Source organism: Lissotriton vulgaris, chromosome 3_1, assembly GCF_964263255.1.
Source record: "Lissotriton vulgaris chromosome 3_1, aLisVul1.2, whole genome shotgun sequence".
NCBI classification, from domain to species: domain Eukaryota; kingdom Metazoa; phylum Chordata; class Amphibia; order Caudata; family Salamandridae; genus Lissotriton; species Lissotriton vulgaris.
The window spans coordinates 1,074,480,202-1,074,503,543 of record NC_141689.1 but is presented as its reverse complement, the minus strand read 5'-3'; the positions used below and the strand labels follow the sequence as shown (position 1 = coordinate 1,074,503,543).

The 23,342-nt window shown below is 50.2% G+C and overlaps 1 protein-coding gene across 2 annotated transcripts in view; it reads right to left on the bottom strand.

The window, feature by feature from the left end:
* JAK2 (Janus kinase 2) overlaps positions 1–23,342 on the bottom strand; it is a 1,290,985-nt gene that overhangs the window by 134,980 nt on the left and 1,132,663 nt on the right. For both annotated transcript variants that reach the window (XM_086961493.1, XM_086961492.1), the window contains one exon: positions 14,746–14,879. In XM_086961493.1, the coding sequence (XP_086817619.1) occupies positions 14,746–14,879 (134 nt within the window). The remainder of the gene's footprint in view (positions 1–14,745; positions 14,880–23,342) is intronic.

The following is a 23,342-nucleotide window of genomic DNA, read 5'->3' as shown; positions in this document are numbered from 1 at the left end:
TGTCGCGTCGGCTCTGGAATCGGAGTCGCGCACACAGCCAGTGCCGGGAAAACGTCCGCAGACAAAGACCCGCCATGAGTGCCTGCTACCTCTGTGGGACCCGAAGGTGCATCAGGGTAAAGGGGCGATTCACAACAAGCCTGGAGTGCCCTAGAATAAGCCTCCATTTGGGCACGCGTTGGGTGGATACAGAGGATGAGGTTGCTGTGTGCCCTTACCCGGCATAGTGCGAGAGGAATGGGCGGCAACGGCACGGACATTGGAAGAAGATCTCCGTAAGCGACGCCTGTGCTTACGCTTACCAGTTGACGCACGGAGGTCGCGGGAGCGACCTCGGGAACAGGCCCGATCCCGATAAGAAGAGAGGTGACGGGAGGGAGCAGGACCGGATATCCGTGCGGCCAGCAATTTCATGCGATGCTCCCTAAAGGACTTTGGTTTCGTCCTCTGACAGGCGCCACAGTCCTTGGAGTTGTGGTGCACGCCGAGGTGCAGGTCAGTGCCAGACATCTAACGCGCACAGGCTTCGCAAGCCTTAAAGCAAGAAGGCATTGCACACTGTTCCGACGACACCGAGGGTGTCGAGAAGGCATACAAGCCAGGCCAAGGAACTGCTGGTTTTTTAAGATCCGCGCTCGGAAGCGGAAAAGAAGAAAACTGACATCAGCGCACCGTCAGGGCGGAGCCGGGCGGTGCCGCCCCCCGGCACGCAGAGGTACTGCAGCGGAAATTTTTACGGATCCAGTCTGACGCCTGGGGATATTCTAAGTTAAGGAATCTGTGGCAAGACGTCTATCAGATGCCTTATCTAGTGGAGCCTATCTAGCCACAGATTCCTTATCTTAGAATTATCCCAAGGCTTCAGACTTGATCCGGAAATGTTTTGTAAGCTACACCTGTGCACCTGTAGGTGGTGTAGTTCTATTCTGCATGGCATCGTCGGCGTTGGAAGAGATGTGCATGGTGCCTCTACAGGCGTGACCCCAGGGCACTGACATCTGTTTCTTTTAATGGCATTCCATTTTAGGAGCAACAAAGAACACTGACCACTGGTGGGATAATCTAGTGCCCTGAAAGGGGAGGCAACACGGTCCCTAGAAATCCGTTCGTAGAGTGGGGAGTATGGGTGGGTCAGTAAGAAATATGTAGCTAGAGTCTCTACCAAATCAGGCGTTATTGAAGTAAATTGTTCATCTGAAAGATTTCTAGCTGCCGATTCCATACCTTTGAATAGATACCCAAGGAAGACCTCCCGGGAGGTGGGTATTCAAAACAATTTCACACCAAAAAGTCCTGCAGGATCGAAGAGGCAATTGCCCGTCCCAAGGACTTGGCTGTCCTGGCAGTAATGTCTCGTGAACGTTTGCTTTGAGGCCCACGTTGCTGTCTGGTAGATGTCCTGGACCAGGCCTCTGTGAGCTTACACAGTGGTCGCAGCCGTAGCTCTGGTGGAATAAGCACGCAAGCCCTTAGGGGTTACTTCCTAGCCAACCCGTAGCAGATTTTAATCCATGAGATAGTACACTTCTGCAAGACATCTCCTTTCTTCACTTTAACATACCCCACGAAGAGCTGGTTGTCCTTTTGAAACACTCAAGGTAAAAAGACAACACTCTTTTTAGGTCGAGTCGGTGACGTTGCACCTCTTTTTTTAGAGGGATGTGGCAGGGTGTAAAAAGTAGGCAGGGTGATGGACTGGCCTACATGAAAGGGAGTGACGACTTTTGGCAGAAAAGAAGCTCTAGTTTGTAGAGCTAGTTTGACTGGACAGATGATCAAGTATGGAGGCTTGGATGACAAAACCTGAAGCTCACTGACCCTCCGAGCAGATGTTATTGCCACCAGGAAGGCCGCCTTGAGAGTAAGGAGCCTCAGAGGACAGTTACACAAGGGAAGCGTACATCAGGAACATCAGGACTAGATTAAGATCCCCTGAGGCATGATATGGTTGACGGAAGAAACATGTTAAAACCTTTCAAGAACTTATGTCCAACAGGGGATTTGAAGAGGGAGAGCCCTCCACTGATGCTGCAACAGAAGATCTTCCCGAAGGCGCAGCCTGATCGAAGGACTTATGGCCATGCTCAACAACTCCACACTCTCTGATCCCAGTCCAGAGCCACAAGATGAATTGGGCAAAGTCATTACCAATCTTCTTGAGAACTCTGAGCAGGAGTGGTATAAGAAGAAAGGTATATAGGAGGCCTGAGCTCCACTCGAGATGAACAGTCACCTTGGAAACTCCAGTGAACAGAACTGCTGAGACTGCACGCTCTCTGCAGTTACAAACAGATCTAACCAAGGCTCTCTTCACTGTTCAGCTAGACCTTGCACCACCTCCAAATGGAGGCTCCACTCGTGAACAGCCAAGTATCTTCAACTGAGTTTGTCCTCCCTGGAGTTCAGTCAGCCTGCCAGGTGTTGGACCACCAGGGAACTGCCCTGACGTTCCAGTTATGTCCAGAGCCTCTTGACAAAGTGCCAATGACTCCACCCTGTTGCAGTATCACATGGCGGTAACAACGTATCTGTAAGAGACATATGTAGTTCTAGATTCCTTACCTTTACCCAAAGCGTCAGACAGGATCCAGAGAATATTTTCATAGGAGTACCCCTGCGCGTCGTTGGCGTTGTGGTCACCGGGATGACATTGTGGTGTCTACTTAGATGCTGCCTCTGTGCGCTAAGGTCAGTTCTGACACGACTTTCCACGCCAGAAGCGCAGAGCCATACAAGAAACTGACCACTGGTGCACATAACTAGGGCCCTAGAAGGGAGTCCCTAACCCTAGAAGTCAGCTTGCAGAACAGGGAGGATGGGTGGGGCAGTAAGGAATCTATAACTACATATTTCTCTTACATGTAGTTAGAGATTCCTTACCTTTAGAATAGATAGCCCAACAATGCCAGCCCTGGTGGTGTGTATGCAAACGAAGTTCACACCAGGAAGTCCTGGAGAACAGAACAGCCTAAAAAGCCATCTCTCCGGACTTGGCTGTCCAGGCAGTAATGTTTTGTGAATGTGTGCAGGGATGCCCATGTGGCTGCATGGCAGATGTCAATCAGCGGAACTCCACGTCCCAAAGCAGTAGTGGCTGCCGTTGCCCTGTTAGAGTTGGTGCGTAGTTCTACTGGAGATTCCTTTTTCGCCAAAGAATAGCAGATTTTGATGCATAGGACAACCCATCAAGAGATGGTACGTTTGTGCATGGCCCGACCCGTTCTTGGCACCCACATAACCCACGAAGAGTTGCTCGTCCACCCGGAAATCTTTAGTGCGGTCAAGGTACGAAGGACAGCGTGCATTTAGTGTCCAGACGGTGGAAGGTTGTGGAGGTTGGAAGAAGGTGGGCAATGTGATGGTCTGAACTATGTGAGAAGATGTAACCACTTTGGGTAGAAAAGAGGAACTAGTGCGAAGGACGACTTTGTCCGGATGAACAGCAAGAAAAGCAGGCTTGGAGGACCGAGCCTGAAGCTCTTTCACCCTGAGGGCAGAGGTGATGGTTAGCAGGAAATCAGTCTTTAAAGTAAGAAGACGAAGAGGACAGTTATGTAGTGGCTCGAAAGAAGCACACATAAGATAAATAAGGACAAGATTCAAGTCCTATTGGGGCATTACGAAAGGAGAAGGAGGAAAGAGATGAGTAATGCTTTTCAGAAATCTACTCACAATAAGAGACTTGAAAAGAGAAGGCTGATCAGGAAGGCTGAAATGGCCGAAAGATAGCCTTTAAGAGTGCCTAGATGAGAGCCCTGCTGGGCAAAGACAGAATGAAGAGGAAAACTTCTGAGAGAGGGGCAAAAAGGAGATCCACAGCCTTTGCTGTGCACCATGCCACAAATTTGTTTTATCTACAAGCGTATACCGTTTTAGTGGAGGGACGCCTGGCTGCCAAGATGATGTTACAGACTTCGGGAGGAAGGTTAAAAGCTGTCAACTGTCACCGCTCAATCTACACGCAAGGAGGTGGAGGCTGGACAGTTTCGGGTGGAGGACCAGCCCCTGCTGCAGTGACAGAAAATCTTCCTGAAGAGGCAGTCTGATGGGAGGGTCAATGGCCATGCTCAAGAGGTCGTGGTACCAGACACTTCGTGCCCAGTCCAGGACCACAAGAATTGGGCCTGGTCGCGCTTGATTTTCTTCAGCACTCTGGGTAGAAGTGGTACAGGCGGAAAGGCGTACAGGAGGCCGCAAATCCACTTGTGATGAAGTGTTGTTGAGCAAGTGCCACCTTGGAAACTCCAAAGCGCAGAACTGCTGACATTGTGAGTTCTCTTCGGTGGCGAACAGATCTAACCAAGGCTCTCCCCACTGCTGAAAGAGAACTTGCACCACCTCCGAGTGAAGACGCCATTCGTGATCAATCATGCACAGGCAGCTGAGTTTGTTTGCCCTGGCGTTCAGAGAACCTGCCAGATGTTGAACCACCAGGGATATGCCCAAATGTTGCAGCCATGTCCAAAGGCGAAGAGCCTCTTGACATAGGGTCCACGACCCCACCCCGCCCTGTTTGTTGCAGTACCACATGGCGGTGGTGTTGTCGGTGAACACCTACACTACTCTTCCTTTGACAGAAGGAAGGAATGCCTTCAGTGCAAGACGGATCGCCCGAAGCTCCAGAAGGTATATATGGAGCCCGGACTCCGCCGGAGACCAGAGACCCCTGCCATCCGCCTCTCCCATGTGGCTTCCCCATCCAAGGAGTGATGCATCTGTCACCACTGTGAACTCTGGTTGGGGAAGGGAGAGGGATCTGCTGTTGACCCAATCCTTGTTCATGAGCCATCACTGCAAGTGACGTGCAGTCCCCTCCGAGATGGGACGACATCGGAAAGAATAATCTGATGCTGTGCCCACTGGAACTCCAGGTCCCACTGCAGAGCCCGCATGTGCCATCTGGCATGATGCACCAGCAAGATGCAGGAGGCCATGAGGCTCAGCAGCCTCAGGGTCATTCTCACCAAAATCTGGGATAGAGGTTGAAACATCTGTATCATAACCCGAATATCCGGAACTTGCTGCTCGGGAGGAGAAGCCAGAAACTGTGCTGTATTCAGAACTGCTTCGGTGAAAAGGAGCTTCTGAGAGGGAATCAGGTGCAACTTTGGCATGTTGATAGTGACCCGCAGCGAATGCAGGAGGTCCGCTGTGGTCTGGAGGTGGGAGACGACAGCCTGGAACGAGCCTGCCTTCTACAGCCAATCGTCGATATAGGGGAAGACTGGAACCCCTGATCTGCGCAGATGAGATGCGACCACCGCCATCACTTTCGTGAACACCGAGGGGTGCTGGTAAGGCCAAAAAGGAGCACGGTAAATTGAAAATGCTTGTGGCCTACTGTGAACCGTAGGTAATGACTGTGGCCTGGCAGGACAGGGATATGGAAATAGGGGTCCTGCAAGTCCAACGCCACCATCCAGTCTTCAGGATCAAGGGCAGAGAGGACCTGAGCCAACGTGACCATTTTGAACTTCTCCTTCCGGAGGAAGCCGTTGAGGGCCTGCGGTCTCAGATGGGACGCAGGCCTTTGTCCTTCTTGGGTGCCAAAAAGTAGTGGGAATAGCAACCATGATCTACGTCTGGCACAGGGACCCGTTCGATAGCTCCCTTGGTCAAGAGAGCCGTAACATTCTGGCAGAGAAGGTCCAAGTGATCCTTGGACATGCGATGGAGTGCTGGTGGCAGGGAGGGAGAGGTAGTCTCGAAGGGGAGGGGGTAGCCCATTCGGACTATCTGCAAAACCCCCTGTCCAACGAGATGTTTTACAAGTGAGGGAAGTGATGGCGAATCCTGCCACCCACTGGCCTCTGGTGGCCCTGAAACGTCAGACTAGGAAAGTTTGGAGCTTACTGCAGGGGGTGGGGGTATGGGTGGACTGGCCCGCTCACTGGCCACCAGACCCACTTTGCTGGGTCCCACGTCCGAGGCCACGCATAGACTGGGCAGCTTGCGTAACCCTGTAGTTCGATTGGGTGGAAAGTGGTGGGGCACCTCTTCGGTAGCCACAACAGGGGCAAAAGGCAGATTAGGTGGGGAAGGAAGTTGCTGCGAGTCCCAAGGATCTGGCCGTAGCCCTAGAATCCTTGAAGCCCTTGAGCGCTGAGTCCACCTTGTCACCAAACAGGTGACGGCCATCATAGGGCATGCCCAAAAGGATAGATTGGACATCCCCCGAAAACCAGGCGTAGCACCTCAGGGCTACCGACATGGAAACCGTTCTGCCCAGAGAGTCGGCTGTATCTAGCCCACACCTGATGGTGAACTTAACTGCGTCTCGACACTCAGCAACTGCGTGGGCGAGCACAACCCGGGCCTTCTCCGGTGACTGTGGCAGCACTTATGCAATTGTATCCCACACTGTATGGGTATAACAGCCCAAGAGGCATGCAATGTTCACAGACTCCAACCCTAAGCTGGGAGTAGAAAACATCTTCTTCCCAAGGTGGTCCAGCTTCTTGGATTCCCTATCTGGGGGAGCAGTAGGGAATGCGCCTTTAGAGGACGAAGCTTGGACCACCAAGCTCTCAGGGTTGGGTGTGGGGAGAGGAAAAGAGGGTCCTGGTCCTGTGTCGAGTGGGCCGACTGACGTGGAAAAGGCAAAGAGCAATGATGCTTCTTAGCCTTCTTCTTGTGCTTCGACTTACCCGATGAGTGCAAAGACTTCCAAAACTAGTGGTGGGGGCTCCGCGATCGGTTCTGCGACCTTCCTCTCGACCAGTACCTCAAACGGCGCAGGCCGACTGCCAAGCCTCCAAGAGCTTTCGGGATCGCTCCCGCAAAGACATCGTATTTATGGCCCGGCAGTCTGTGCACAATTTCGGCCGTGGTCGCGCTCCAGGCACCAGAGGCACATGAGGTGCAGATCCCTGACGGACATCAACTTGTGACAAGAGTCACAAGGCTTGTAGCCGGTCATGAGATGGAACATCCCTCGTGCTATCGACAAAAGTCAAAAAATGTTTAGTCAAAAGTGACTAAAGGGCATGTTCTCTCTGAATCTGTGCTGGCTGGCGCAGAAACAGAAGGAACTGACGTCAGCGCGCAGGGGCGGTATCTAAGTAGACACCGCAATGTCATCCTGGGGACCACAACGCCAATGACGGATGCGGAGCCGACCATCGCCACCTACCGACATGCAGTGGGTACTGCTTTGAAAAAATTCTCTGGATCCAGTCTGACGCCTGGGGGTAATTTTAAAGGTTAGGAATCTATAACTACGGTCTCTTTCAGATATCTGTGACCACCCGTACTAGCCTTCCCTAGATGGAGGGTAGAAAGGCTTCCAATTCCAGCCAGATCGCCCGGACTCCAGAAGGGTGATGTGGAGATGGATTCTGCCACATACCAGAGGCCTCTGATCTCCACCTCTCACAGATGGCTGGCCCATCCCAGGAGTGACACATCTCTCACCACTGTGAGATCTGGTTGGGGTAGGAAGAGGGGTCTGCTGCTGACCCAATTTTACCACCACTGCAGACCTTTTGCAGGTCCCTCCGAGATCTGGACCATGTCGGAGAGATTCCACTGATGCTGCGCCCACTGGAACATCAGGTCCCACTGCAGAGCCCGCATATGCCAGGGGGAATGTGTCACAAGCAGGATGCAGGAGCCATGAGATGCAGAAGTCTCCAAGTCAGTCTCACCGAAATCCAGGATACAGGCTGACACATCAGTATAATGGCCTGAATATCCTGGACTCACAGTTCGGGAGGATAGGCCCAAAACTGCACTGTGTCAAAACAGCTCAGATGAAAAGGTACGTCGATAGTGAACCCCAGCAAATGTAGGAGGTACTCTGTAATCTAGATTTGGGAGACAACAGCCTGAGTTGAGCCCACCTTTAACAACGAATTGTCAAGATGGGGGAAGACTGGCACCCTGAATCTCCACAAATACACTGCAAACACCGCCATCACCATGGGAAACACTTGAGGAGCATTAGTAATGCCAAAATGGAGCATGTCGAACTAAAACTGCTCGTGGCCCACAGTGACCCGCACGTAATGCCTGTGGGCCGGTAGGATGGGAATGTGGAAATATGTGTCCTGCAAGTCAAACACTAGCATCCAGTCTCCGGGGTCCAGTGCAGACAGGACTTCAGCTAGTGTGAGCCTTTTTAACTTCTTCTTGAGGAAGAAATTGAGAGGGAGCAGGACTGGGATAGGACAAATGCCTTTATCATTCCTGGTTACCAGGAAGTAGCCAGAATAGCAACCACGGCCTACGTCTGGTGTCAGCACCCTCTCGAAGGCTCCCTTGACCAAGAGAGCTGCCATTTGCTGGCGGAGCAGGGAGAGATGGTCGTCCTTCGTCAACCTGCTGCAAGCAGATGGCATGAGTAGAGGGGCAGTCACGAAGAGTAGGGAGTAGCCCCTCTGGACAATTTGGAGAACTCGTCGGTCTGATGTTATAGCCCTCCAGGGCGGCAGGTGAAGCCGTATCATGCTTCCCACTGGATACCCATGATGGTTAAGTGAGCAGACTATAAGGGTTTGGAGGCTGAGTCTGCTGGGGGTTGGTGGACTGGCCCGACCTCTGGGTCTGTGGGTACCACGTCCTCAGGCACGCAGAGGTTGGGAAGCTTGTGTGCTGTGGTATGTGGTAAGGCATAGACGAAGCTGAAAGTCCCTACTGTGGCTGCAAAAGTCAGATTGGGGATGGTGAGGGGCCATGGAAAGGCCTAATGATCAGGCCATAGCCCTGCTGTCACTAAAGTGCTCCAGTGCTGAATCCGCCTTGTCTCTGAAGAGACGCGAGCCATCAAAGGGCATGTTCAAAGGTGATGCTTGGGCATCTCCTAAAAAGCCAGTTGTTATCAACCAGATGAAGCGCCATAAGGCCAGCATTGAGGAAAACGCTCTTCCCAGAGAGTTGGTGGTATCCAGGCAACATCTGATCATGAACTTAGCAGCATCTTTCCTGTTGACAACAGCCTGGGAGAGTATGTCCCAGGCCACCTCCGGGAACCATGGGCAGCACCTGCGCAACCGAATACCGCAGAGCATGGAAGTAATGGTCCAAAAGGCATGCTGTGCTTATGGACCACAGTGCTAGGATGGTGGAAGAAAACATCTTCTTGCCCAAGGTGTCCAGCCCTATCTGAAGGGGCGGTAGGGTATGGGCCAGTATTTACATGGGATGTAGAGGTTTAGGCCACAAAATTCTCCAGAGTAGAGTGTTGTGTGAGGAAATTGGGATTCCCTGGGGAGGGGTAGTGGTGGTGGGCAATCATCCTGTTACAGGAGCCACTGTGTTGGACTTGGACCAGGTCCCAAGCAGGACATCTGTAAGGGCTTCATTAAATGGGAGAAGCGGATCTAAGGGTGTCTCTCCCAGCTGAAACACCTCCATCTTGACTGACACTGAGGGCAGGCTAAGGTCCAGGACCTTGTCTGCCCTTCTCACCACCATCGCAAAGGACGCTCCCTCCTCAGCAGCCACAGTAGGGGAACAAAGCACGCCAGTATTTGGAGAAGTGTGAAGTCCACTGGCCTCACCTAAATCCTCTTAACAGTTCATGTGTGGATCTAAAGGTTGGTATTCTTCAGGGTCCCGTGGCCAATCCTCCAAGACTCTTGGCCCATAGGATTAGGGTGCAGGCTCCAGGCTGGGAGGCGTGGCTCCAGTTGGAGCCAGAGTCGGAAGACGCCCTTCTAGTTCCGTGCCGGGGATCAGAATGGGGGAGGCGCCGCCGCTGGACGCTGGAAGTACTAGATTTGGGACCGACCCCAGGGACGGTCAAGGAGGTATGACTAATGCCAGGCCACCCATCCATGGATCCAAGAGGCCCTACTGGTGCCGCGCCATAAGCATGGAACCAATAGGGGCCCCTCCTAAACCTTCGGAGCCTGAAGGCGGGCCGCTCAAATATTGGTTTCATGACTTCATAAATCTCTTGGAGTTAAGCAAGGGTTGCTCTGGCTCCCAGAAACTCTGGGAAGCACGGAGACGAGCTAGGCGCTGGTTGAACTGTGGAGTCAGGCCTCAAATGGCGATGCTCCCTCATCTCATCGGCCAAGAGACGGGGTGAAGTTGAAGACCTCTTTGACTTCTTACTCTTCTTCTTACAGTGGAACTTACCAGAGTGACCTGATGACTTTGAGTGTGACGAAGATCTATGGCTTCGCAACCGATCCTGGGGCTTTCCTTTTGACCGTCATGGTGTCCCACATTGAGCCACCAGAAGCTTGCGGAATTACTCCCTGAAGGCCTTGGGATTGATTGCGCAACAGTCGACGCAGGTGTTCACGTCATGGTCGCGTTTGAGGCATCAGAGGCACCGCTGGATGTTTGTCACCAACATCGAGCTGTGACAGGTGCCGCAGGGCTTGAAGAGGGCCTTCCTAGATGACATTCCTACAATATAAGGACAAAACCCTCTCAGAAAGACTTTAACAAAAGTTGAAAAAAGGCTAGTCAAAAACTGACTTGGGGTAGCTCTCTCCAGGTCTGCGCCGAATGACGCAGAAAAAGAAGAACTGACATCAGCACACTGGGGTGGTACCTATATAGGCAACGCGCACATCACTTCCGATGTGGACGATCCCAAGTGGAGCTTAATGACACCACCTGCTCACGAAAAATGTCAGGATCAAGTTTGAAGCCTGGAGATAATTCTATGGTAAGGAATCAGCAGCTAGAAGTCTCTATCAGGTATAAATATTTATAAATTTAGGCTTTTCCAGAAGTTAAGTAGCACGAGCGCGGTTGTGATTGCATACCGTGTAGTGATCAGTAGCAGTGGCCAAGCCTTTTTACCAATGTCACTGGAGTGATGCCTACAGGGTCACTCCTGTAAAGTTCCACTGCTGTGTGCTTAACTCATCCTTGGCCTACATCAAGTTAGTATGTAGTGCTGTGCAGTGTGTGTTTTTTATATGCATGTGCTGATTGTATGCATTCCTGTGGATGACAATATACATGGACAATTTTGGGTTCTATTTTGGGAGACCTTGAGAGCTGACTATAGGTAAAGGAATCCCCCCAGATTTTTGGATTGCAGCATTCCTGTGATCTCTGTGGAACACTCACTAGAGGAAGGAGAATCAGACTCTCCATGACACTTCAAAGGGTTCTCTTTGATTCAGAGAGGACACTGGAAAGGTTCTAGACACATCTCAGGAAGGTGATGGGTCTGATAAGACAATCAAAGAGTATGGCTGGGGCCCTTGGGTAACCGTTTGATAGACATATCACTGTGGTTGACAACCAGGTGTGAACCTCTAGTCACTTACATGGCCTGTGTTGTGGGCTATCAGATTTGGAGTTGCTATTGCTGTGACAAACTGCTTTCTGGAGCAATGGCAGAGCAGAAGAGAGGGAACTTCAAAAGGAGGCAGATCCCCAACACAGATTTCAAGATTCAGACACTAAATCACATTTGATGTCTGGAAATTTACAATAAAAAGGGCGAGCTTAGGGCCTCAAACTGTCAAATGTCAAGCTGCCAGACAGGCTGGCTGATCAGAGGAAGCTCTGCAAGATTTCTGCCTATGACCAGGACTGGAGTCTAAGGCCTGCCAGTCTCTCAGCTGGGTGAGGGGACATCACCCCGGAACATCCAGGACAACCCGCCCCTGGAGCTGGACGACCAGTGCCTGCATGCCTGCCTGCCAAGACCAGTGAGCCCTGTGAGGAAGAGGAGAGCTGGAGGAAGCAAGGTCCAGTTGGGGATCCTGGTCCAGTGGGGGATCCTGGTCGGTGAATTCCTGTACCGAGGTGCAAGGAGACAGCTGCTGCACTGATCTGGTTGATGGCTGTGAGCAGGTTTTTGTTGCAAACCCCTGTATGCAGGAGGAGGGTCGCCATGATGTGAGATGTGAACTTTGCTGGGACGATTGGCCCATTGCCTGTATGCAATGTATACCTCAGCACCCTGTATGCCAGAGAAGGGCTGTCTTGAAGTTGGCCATGACAATTAGCCCGTTGCCCATGTGCGGTGTATAAGTCGACAGCCCTGTATACCAGAGGAAGCTGTAGTGAAGGAGAGGACACCATGGTGAACCTTGCGGGTCCATGACCCGACTGAGTATCAGGAACAACCGACCATCTGCTTCCCTTGTCGGACACATACTTACACCCCAGTTTCACAGGAGGTACTTGCATTCCACTCGCTGCCAATTTGCGGTGCTCTCTTTCAGTTGCATCTCGAGTCTTCACCAAATGATGGTGGCGATTGCAACACATCTTGTAATGTTGGAGATCTTAATGTTCTGGTAGCCCGATGAGTTGCTTCTCGGAGGCCAGCTCAATGCAGATGATCTTGAATTGCATGCAAGCAACAGCATCCCTGCTGTTCGACTTGGGCTTTTCCATCACTGTACCTCCTAAGTCTCAATCAGAGCAGTCTCAAGTGCCAGCTTTTCACAGGTGCAGCACCACACACAACATCCTTGAGAGCCTTCAGTACTCCTCAGACAATATGGGACATTCAGGATTTGAGTCAGATGTTTCCAGAGAAGCTTAAGTTCCATTTTTAATGGGTATTCACCTGCTACATATATTGGCTTCCTTCATCTTCCTATTCATGTATGCACACTTGTGCAAGAGGGCTTTCCAGTGATGCCTTCATTGGCACTGATTTCAGCATGGATATTATGTGTTGAGTACCATCACAAAATCCCAGGACACTGTGTTGTTCAACAGGTGAGGCATTTCCAGGTAAAAGTATCCATCAGAAGGAAAGGTTTACTTATAAATACTCTACTTGCTGATTCCTCCGCAATCCCACTGCCCTCCCTGTTCTAAAGAATGGTCATAATCTGTTCACAATTAAAAGATTCTAATTTTGATGTTGAACTTTACTAAATAATTGATTTTTTGCTTACTGTCTCTGCCTCCAGCAGCCTGGAAAAAATGGATAGGGAACTCAAGTCAGGCTCACCTGTAAATCATTGGCAAATCTGCCACCCATTAGTAATGAATGACCAAATGGTTACGGTATCCAATGTATCTAGACCTGTTCTGATTTGATGGGAAGCATTTTGGCCCTCACGGACCACCTCAGTAAAGTTGTCCTTAAGGGGGACTGGAAGACTTGAAACCACCATATTAGCCATGTCCCATAAGGCATGTGTATATCTGGCAAGCAAACATATTGCATTCATTGATCTCAAAGCTAAGCTGCTGGCCGAGATAACTTTTTTACCACCTCGTCCAACTGCTTTGATTCTCTGTCAGGTTGGGCTATTATAAATGCACCAGTAGTGTGCTTCATGCAAGATGATGCCTGCACTTTGAGACTTTCTGGCAGGAGGTGAGAGGAAGGCCAGGTCTCCAGAAGCGGGTCTGTACTTCCGTGCAATAAGCCAATTAACATTGGGAGTAGGGTGAGCTTGTCCCACACTACTTTAATAGGCAACAGTAGGGCATTAATAAAGGGCAAAGGAGGCTCTTATGCTGCCAAGTTAGGTTGCAGAACCTCAGTCAAAATAGTCTCCGAGCACAGACCTTATCCTACATAATGTGTAAAGCCAGAGGGCATCTGAAATGGATTCCACTGGCTTACATTACTCTGGCTCACTTTCACATACACCATGTATGTGCCACACTGGTCACACACGCCAACATGCTTAACCACATGGCTGCTGGGCGTTTTCCCCCCCCTGTGCTGGAAAATGCCATTTTAGTGGCACCATGACGAGCTCAGCTCGTCATCAGCACACGACACCCGTGGGTGATGACGAGCTCAGCTCGTCATCAGCATCGAAAGGGTTAACACACACTTGGAATGTTAGTGCAAAGGACTGAGGAAATCTTAGAAGCAGAACTGTACATGTGTGGGCCGGTAGGCCTCCATTTCAGTGATGCATATATCTCTTCAGACTATTGATCCTTAATACACTGAATACTGCAATCAACACTCTTTGCACTAACCCATGACAGGGACAGTAGTCCTCTCTCACAAATGAGAGCATGCCTGATACACCCCTCCAGATCACACAAGTCCCTGGCCTTTTAAATTCAGGGACAGCCCTAGACATATGTGTACATGCTTAGATTAGTGTGATGCGTAGATAAAAATTCACTGCACCATATCCATGCATTAGTGCACTCAGGACAGAGGAACATGCCAGTTTACCATACAGAAGGAATTCTCCATACAACTTAAGCATTTATATATTTGGTATTTAAACTGGTTAAGCATTAAGCATCAAAGCATCATCAACAAATTTGGAAGACCCCATCATGTTTGTGTGTGGAGTGTAAATTGATCTGAAGGTTTTTTTTTTAATTGCATCACACTAGCTTTGCAAAATATATTTGGATGTGATATTGTTCTGTCTTGAGAAATCTTTTACTTCTGTCTCATGACCAAACAGCTCCTTATCAAATCTTGCCGTCCTCTCCTCAGTGGCATAACGGATTGGTGTCCCCAAATGTATTTGGATCACCTCAGGAGCTAATACGGTTTTAGTCTCAAGAAGCTATCAGGTTGGATGGCATTCCGGAAAAAGGAAGAAAGTGGTGTTGCACAGTAACGGTTTGCATCAAGATCCTTTTGTGGGCTTGGGGAATTAAGTGGGCTCTACTTGGAGGTGAATGATTACATTGTACTTAAGAGTATACAGTTCAGTGAATTTGTGTTACAGGATTTACAATTATTGTTTTACATCCACACAAAGTAAGCCTTCTCTTTTACCCATATATGCCACATATTGCTCCAGTGTTTTTCTAAGAGCTTCACAAATACCCTTTTGCACTAAACAAACACAAGCATTTATGAATCAAATGATACAGTACCTTGCCAAGCTGCTGCAGGAACTTTAGATGTCTTTCCTCAAACTGTGTTGGGTCCCTGTCTTCGAAGGCACCAGAAAATCCAAAGACCTCTGCTCTGTTTGGTAACATATCACTTTCTGTGAGCAATTCATAATCTAAGGAGAAGGAAAAGTGATGGAATAATAGGAAAATACCTTTTAACAGAGTAGCCCACATTTAAACCACTGTTTACCAAACCACAGAGCCTATTCACAAACTTCATTTTACAGTGCATTAGTAGTACTATAATAGTACTTATACAGTACTACAAAATGCCATTCACAATCCTATGGATGGAGGGCTATGCAAGCAGCCTCTCCTATCTTTTCTGTGCAGAGTTCTTCTTACCGATCGCTGAGGCCTCCACACACGTAAGTATATATTTTAGTAGTGAACGTAGATGAGGAAGATATCAGCGGTTGGAAAAAAGAGAATACTTACTACCAATTTGGATGGGTTATGGGAGAAGTAAGGAGCGGTTTAGTGAGGGTTAGGAAGGAGTTTAGGTTTAAAGCATTTTATTAAGACAAGGGAACATGAGGGGTAGGGTTACATACAATCAGGTGAGAAAAGCTGAGCATAAATTTATGAGTGCGATGGTGGACAAAGCTACTGCGAAGAAAAAAACAATGGCAAATGATAAAAGCGGAGTACAGTCGACACCTTCAAGCAGACCAGAAAAGGAAAAGCAATAATGCAGGAGACCAACCCCACCACCCCCAGACCCCCCCCCCCCCCAACAACCCAACTCACCCCAACACCCCCCGCCTCCCCCCGTCCAATACTCGGCTGATAACACAACCTGCCCTCCCGCCACGCCTCCCTCTCCGTGAGCCCAGATCTTGTGTCTCCTTAGTCGGTTGAAATCACCGGCGGTGTTAATCTCAGGAGTCTGAGGTATCTCTGGCAAGTGAGTTCCCTGAATTCAGTAGACAGAAGCGCGTGGAAGGGTTGCCATAGCTCATCAAATTGGTCCACGTCCCCCGCCACCATAAGCGATAATTTCTCCATACCTAGCACGTGCCAAAGCCTGTGCAGACAGCCTGTGATGGAGGGGACCGTGGTGGTACGCCAGTGGATCAAGATGTTCTGAATCGCTGAACCCAGGGCTATCGCAATTTGCCTGCCCCTACGGGACTTCAGCGGGTACATCAGGCCATTAGGAAGGCCTAGCAATACATACGCCGGGAAGCGCGGCAATTCAGTTGCAAAATGAACATCAATCTCGTCAAGAACTGCCTTCCAGTAAGCTTCTAACAAAGGACAATCCCAAAGTATATGTGTAAGGGTCCCCACCCGACCACAACCCCTTCAGCACACCTTCTCAATATGCCTGTTCATCTCATGGAGCCTCTCCGGGGTGTAATACCAATATGTAGACACCTTGGTGAGTGTTTCCGTGAGGCCTGTATGATATGCAGAGTGTCTCGCACGGTGCGCAATTTGATCCCATTCCTTATGGCTAAGCGTCCTTCCCAGTTCTCTATTCCAACGTTCCCTGCCCGGATTATAGAAGTGAAACGGAGGGGGCTGTAGGAATTTATAAAGATCAGTGATCAGCTTAGCGTCAGAGGCGCGTGTCACCAACCACCGTTCGTATGGCGTTATCTGGCGATCAGCAGTGTCCCGCACCTGGGGTTGAAGCGCCCAGTGCCTGACCTGCATATATCGCAGCCTGTCCGACTCAGACAAATGGAACTCCTGTTTCAGTTGCTGAAAGGGGACTACCCCCTCCGGCCCATAGATCTGGAAGAGCGTTCGGCAGCCCGCCGCCCTCCAGTTAGAGAAAGCTCCTGGCTCCATCCCGGGGGAGAAGTCAGGATTGTCCGCTATCGGTGTGAAAGGTGAGGGGAACGTAGTGAGTTCACGAACCTCGCTGACTGTGTCCCATACCCTTAAGGGGACTCGCGTAACGAAGGAAGCGTAGAGATTACGGGGCGGTGAGCCCGGCGCATGAATGGAACCTCCTGGAGGGTGCGCCCCGCCACTGCCTGGTCCTGAAAAAGCCAATGCTTGTCGGATTCCCACCTGCTCCACTCCACTAGGTAGCGCAACTGCGCCGCCTGGAAGTATTTCCGGAGGTCCGGGATGCCAAGGCCCCCTGCCTCCGGAGCCAGCGCGGAGAGAACCCTCTTCATCCTTGGTTTGCGGCCTTGCCAGACGAAGCGCGCGATGCCAGCTTGTGTCTGTCTAATCCAGCCCACGGGAGGCTGGAGCGGCAAGGCTCGGAAGAGGTATAGAACCTGGGGCAGAACCGTCATCTTGACCGCAGCAATTCTGCCGAGCCAAGACAATAGGCTCTTACTCCAGCGGCCCAGTTCCTCCCTGATTTTTCTGCTGAAAGAGGCATAGTTGGCCGTTACCATCGCTGGCAACGTCGGCGCTAGCAGAATCCCCAGGTACGGCACCAGAGATGACGACCACTGCATGGGAAAAAGCCGCTGCAGATCTCGTCTAGTATCTGCGGCCAGGGACACATCCAAAGCCACCGACTTGCCCATGTTCATCTTAAAACCAGCCACTTTCGAAAAAGCGTCTAGTTCATGAATACAAGCCGGGAGGGCCCGTCTAGGATCGTCCAAAGTTAACAGGACGTCGTCTGCATAAAGACTGACCGTGTGGATATACTGCCCCATCTTGATCCCGACCGCATCTGGGTTCTGACGAATTCTCTGGGCAAACGGCTCCATGTAAAGAGCAAAGAGGAGTGGGGAGAGCGGGCACCCCTGCCTAGTGCCCCGTTCGATCGCAAAGCTAAGGGAGCTGCACCCATTGACCCTCACTGTCGCCGACGGGTGCTTGTAGCAGTTGAAGACCATCGAGCAGAATTTGTCTCCAATACCCAGATTCCGGAGCACCTGCTCGAGATAAGGCCAGTGAACCCGGTCGAATGCCTTCTCAGCATCCACCGCCAGCAGCATCCGCTCGCCCGGGATCCGCGAGGCCTTCTCCAGAATGTGAGCCACTCTCTTGGTGTTATCGACCGTCTGTCTGCCGGGCACAAAGCCAGCTTGATCAGCCTCAACCAGGCCTGGCAGATGCAGGGCCAGCCTAGACGCTAAAATCCCCGTGTACAATTTAAGGTCGACATTCTGGAGTGAGATAGGCCTGTACGAGCCGCATAGGGCCCGGTCCTTCCCAGGTTTCGGGATCACTGATACCGTTGCTCTTAACAGGTCCGGTGGGATGGCTCCCGGCTCCGAAAAGGAGTTAAACAGGCGGGTGAGAATAGGGGCCACGACCGGGCAAAAGGTTTTATAGAACAAGGACGTGTAACCGTCCGGGCCTGGAGCTTTCCCGTGTTTGAGCCTCGCTATCGCCGATACCACCTCCTCTACGTGGATGCTACGCTCGAGGTGTTCCGCCTGAGCAGAGTCCAGCGCCGGAAGGGTCACTGACTCCAAATATTCCGAGGCATCCTGCGTCGAGGGGGGTTCCCCCGCGTACACCGCTTCATAGAAACTACAGAACGTTTCTGCCACCGCAGCGTCATCAGAGACCGCCACCCCGCCAGCACCGAGTAGCTCCTTCACCACGTTACGTTGGTGCCCGATACGAAGCCTATTTGCCAAGAGTTTGCCACACCTATCCCCTCCTGTATAAAACGCATGTTTTAGACGCAGCGCTGCGTATTCCGCTCTATCCATGTCCAACGCCGACAGGAGCTTCCTAGCAGCCTTCAGCTGCCTCCAAACCCTTGGAGCTCCGGTACGGCGATGGACCTGTTCCAATTCCCGGACCTGGGCAGTCAACTCCTCCCTCTTGCGCTGTCTCTCCCTATTCTCTGCGGAGGAGATGGATATGAATTACCCCCATAGAACCGCCTTCAGTGCCGCCCACTGTGTCGCTGGCGAGGTGTCCGAGTTATCATTGTGTGCCTGGTATTCCCGAATCGCCTCCTCAATATGCTTCACCACAGTTTGTTTGTGTAGGAGGGTGTCCCTGAGGCGCCACACCCCCCGGGAGGGGGAGGCCGTCGGCAATGCAAATGAGCCCACGACCGGCGCATGATCAGATAGCGAGAGGACCCCAATGTCCGCCGCCGTAGCAGCGGCACGCATCGGTCCACTAACCAATAAGTAGTCCAGCCGTGCGTAGGTCCGGTGCGCATGGGAATAGTAGGAGTAGTCCCTGTCTGTGGGGTGGAGGGTGCGCCAAAGATAATGCAAATCCATGTCAGTGATTCGGGCCTTCCCAGCCTGTGAAAGTTACCCAGTCTGCGGGTATCGCTGCGCTGATCTGTCTAGTGTAGAATCAAAGACAATATTCAAATCACCCCCCAGTATGATATGGCGATCGGGGGAGGCAGTCACATCTACCAGCACGGAGTCCAGAAAACGCTCTTGGTGGTCATTTGGGCTATATAAGGAGCCAATAGTGAACGTCGTGTCCCCCAGGCGGAGGCGGTATGCCAATAGCCTCCCCTTCTGTTCCGCATATTTGTACTATACCTCCCCCCTGAAGGAACTCGCTAGCAGGATGGCTACCCCCGCGGTCTTAGATGTAGCAGAGGAGAAAAACTGAGTTGGGAACTTAGCAGAGCGCATCCTATGACAATCCCGTGATAGTAAATGGGTTTCCTGCAGAAGGCATATATCGGCCTGTGTCCCCTCCAGCAGAGATAAGATCGCCCTTCGCTTCACAGGATTATTCAGACCCTTAACATTAAGGGTCACTACCTTCAATGACGACATATCCCTGGGAAACCGGAATCGCCAAGCCACGGGCAAACTATAAGCGAAAGGGGGGCACGGGCCAGCAGCGCAGGACAAGCAAAATAGAGCCAAGCAATAATATTTGAGACATTGGACGGTACCCCCTCAACCCCTGAACAACTCCCAACCCCGCCCAAAACAGACCCATGGCAACTGGCCAACTCCCCACCCATGCACAAACAACCCATTGTCCCAGTCAAGTCCCAAAACGGACAAGTCCGTGGAAAGTAGCAAAAGTGGACGTCCAGCCATTCGTTCTCCCCGCCTCCTCCCCGACCCTCCCTCCAGCCCCCAAACCTGGCACTGAAGAAGCTATGTCCATCTCCCCCCGGAGTGAGTTTACGCCGTCAAGGCGACACCGTTCGTGGCGACCGAGTCCCTGGCCGCTTCCCTCAGTGGGCTGGCCATGTCTGCCCTGATAGTGGGCGAGTCCGGCCGTCCAGCACTCGCCGCCGACCTCCTCCTCGCTGATCGCCGCCGTTCTCCTCTATCCGAACGCCTCCAGCTCGGTGTTGCTTCTCCTTCTTCCGCGGCCGTGAGGCCCAGGACACCGCAGACATCTTGCAAGGAACGCAGCTGGTGGAGCACTCCGTTCCAGCGGAATATCAGGCGAAAGGGATGCCCCCAAGAGTACGGCGTCTCATGCTCTCGCAGGAAATCTGTTGCAATTTTGAAGGACCTGCGCTTCTGTAGCGTGATAGCGGACAGGTCCTGATACAGTGCCACAGGGCGGTCGCGGAAGGTCAATGGTTGCTTTCTACGGGCTTCGGCCATGATGCGCTCCTTCACCGGGAAATCCGGGAGGTAGGCCAAGATGTCCGGTGGAGGTGCCGTCGACTGTCGCTGTCGGCCGACTCTGTGGGCTCTGTCGATTCGGATCGGGAAATCCGCGGGTTCTCCCAGAATCTCTCGAAACAAGTCCTTCAGGTAGCCCGTCAGATCTGTCCCCTCATCCGCGGACGGCACACCCCGTACTCGGATGTTGTTCCTTCTCGACCTGTTCTCCAGGTCCTCATTGTGCGCTTGGAGTTCGACATGTTGCTCCCTGAGGCGGAGAACGTCTTGCTGCATATGGACAATCTCTTCGTCGAGCCGCCGCCTCCGCGGACTCCATCCGTTCGCTCAGGCCCTCCACCTCTCTACGGACCTCGCGCACTTCGCTGGCCACCTCCTGCTTCAGCGTCTGGAAGTCGGCCTTAAGCGAGCTGAACAGATCTTCCATGAAGGACCTCGTGACGGGGAGCTCGCCTCCAGTCGGGTCCGCTGCAGCCCTCGAAGAGCTCGGGGACGGTTGCGCCCTGTCCCGCTGCTGCTGGGCCCTGCCAAGCATGTCCAGCAGGGTGCGGTCCCCTTTCCTAGATCCTCGGTTCCCCGACATTCGTGCCCCGGATGCCGGGGGGAGAGAAGCTGACGAAAAAGGGCTCGGGCCTAGTCGGGCCGGAGGAGCTGCGGGAAGAAGCGTCTGCTCACCCCGCCATCTTGGCCACGCCCCCCTAGGAAGGGGGGACATGCCCCCGCCCAAAAGAGAAAGCCATTGCTATTCATAGTCTGCCAGAGAAAACAATGGCAGTAGGGACTTAAAATAAAACACCATTGGAAGTAATGTTAAAAGAAATAATTTAAACAATTAAAAATATTTTTTTGAAATAATTAATAAATACTTTAATGCTAAATTCGTTTCTATAAATAAAACACTTTTTGTTTAACTATTTCAATAACCTTTATTTATTTTAAAAATAAATTACCTTTAATTCTACACATCACTTTTAATGACTTTAAAACATAACAAGGTATTCTTTTTTTACTTTATATGGGAATTTGGTCCCTTAATTGAAGCTTCTGCTAAATATTTTTATTTAATATATTCTAAATAATTATGTTTTTATTTAAAAGTTAATGCTGTAACATTTTTAATATTGTTACACATTTAAAAAATATACAATTAACAACATTATTTAAAAAATTTATTTTTATCATTTTTTTTAAACTTCAAATAACTTTAAAACTTTTCTCCATGTTTTACCATACGGAGATATCCACCCTTATTGAGGAGTTTCCACAATATGAGAATAATATCAAAAAAGGTTGTCAGGTCAGTACTCATAGTAACTTTACAGTTTACATGACAACTTTAGTGATGTCATTTACTATTTCTGGGGGTGGAGGCATGCAAATCTACACTTCTGAGTAAGTTTACCCTATTAAATGGTAAATAATCAAATAACAAAGTTACACAAAAGTGTAAGAGTAAATGTACTTGGAGTAAATCTACCTTTGTGAATAGTCCTTATATGGTAAGGACCCAAAGCATATCCTGCCACTACATAAACAAGGTCTAGACCACAGACTACACCAATGGACAATATGTGGAAAACAATATTTTATCAACTACATATGAAAAAAATGTCCTCAATATTTTGGATGCATTTCTAGAATGTTCAAGCACAATTCCAATTTTTTCCAAATATTTTTCCTGCGAACATGTTTCCTGCGAACATGTTTGATTTTAATACTTTAATTACCTTTTTGAAGTGAGAGTTTTGGCTTCACTTGAGGTTTAAACTCATCAAGTATATGTTTCACTCTTTTTCTCTTAAACTAGAACATAACTTTTCTCTCTTAAGCTGCCTTCAGCTACTATGTCTGTTTTTTTGTTTATCAGTGCCTCTCCTGTGGTGGAATGAAGCATTAGAAAGATAAAGATACTTTCTGAAAGGATTGCCTTCCGGCCTCTTACGTTACTGAGCAGTGTGACATGTCAAGAGATGCACAGAGGAGGCTGAAAGACAAAGAAGGATCTTGCCTAAGGGCTTCGCTTGGCCTTATCGGGAAAAGAAAGATTTTTATGAAACAGGGTCTGAAAAAGGAAAGGAGAGGATATTTCTTAACCCCGGCATGTGCATGATGCACTATGAAACCCTAGAAGAGCAGGAAGGAAAATGGCACCATCACCACCATTTCCAGAGTCCTCATGGGATATTGAGGCATTTGACTCTAATAGCTTTACTGCACCCTGCTCATCATTCAACTACAGCATCCTATCTCAGTGCCTCGGCCACAAGGGCTGCCTCACACAGTGGCCCTCAGTGCCAAGCAGAAAAATCTCAACAGAACAGTCTTATACCAGAAACAAATCTACTCTATATGCACGGTGTGCGCAATTCAAGTTTGAGGATGCACCATAGCAATGTAATACCAGATTAAGATATGGGTAGCACTATACAGACTTGGGGGAGAGTCGAGTTCTTAATGAAACCTGTCAAAACTTAATTCCATTGACAACAATGACAAAAGATGTTCCGGCACATGACAAATTGCAATTTGGAAGTGGAATGAAAGAGGTTTTGCTACTGAATTGGAATTCTGTATAGCATCTTTCAATGGTTTGCAACCACAATTCCGGTGCAAACCACTGAAGAGTAACCCTGTCCTAGAAGGAGGCAGTAAGTGATTTGCAAGCGTAATGGGTCCCTTTGGCAATCAGGTGGGAACCTCAAAGAGCAGAAGTGGTCCAAGCGACCATTGTCTACTTCCCTTGAAGTTTTCCAAAATTGAAAATCCTTTTTTTAAGAAACACCTACTTTTGAAAAAACACTGGCTGCTTTAAAAAAAATAATAAAGGGAAGGAAATGTGTTTTGGAATGCAATCACAGGAATTGTGATTTGCTGTCCCTTGCACGCCATCATCCCAGTGATTGCAGTCAATCGCATGGGATTGCAAGCTGCAGCATGTCTAATGATACTAATTAGGTAGGTCACTTTGCAACATCCTAACAACTTTACCTAATAGTACATGGGTCAATTCGCAAAATCTGATTTCACTTGCAAAAAGGTTGTGCGCAATTTAAAACTACTTTTTAGGTC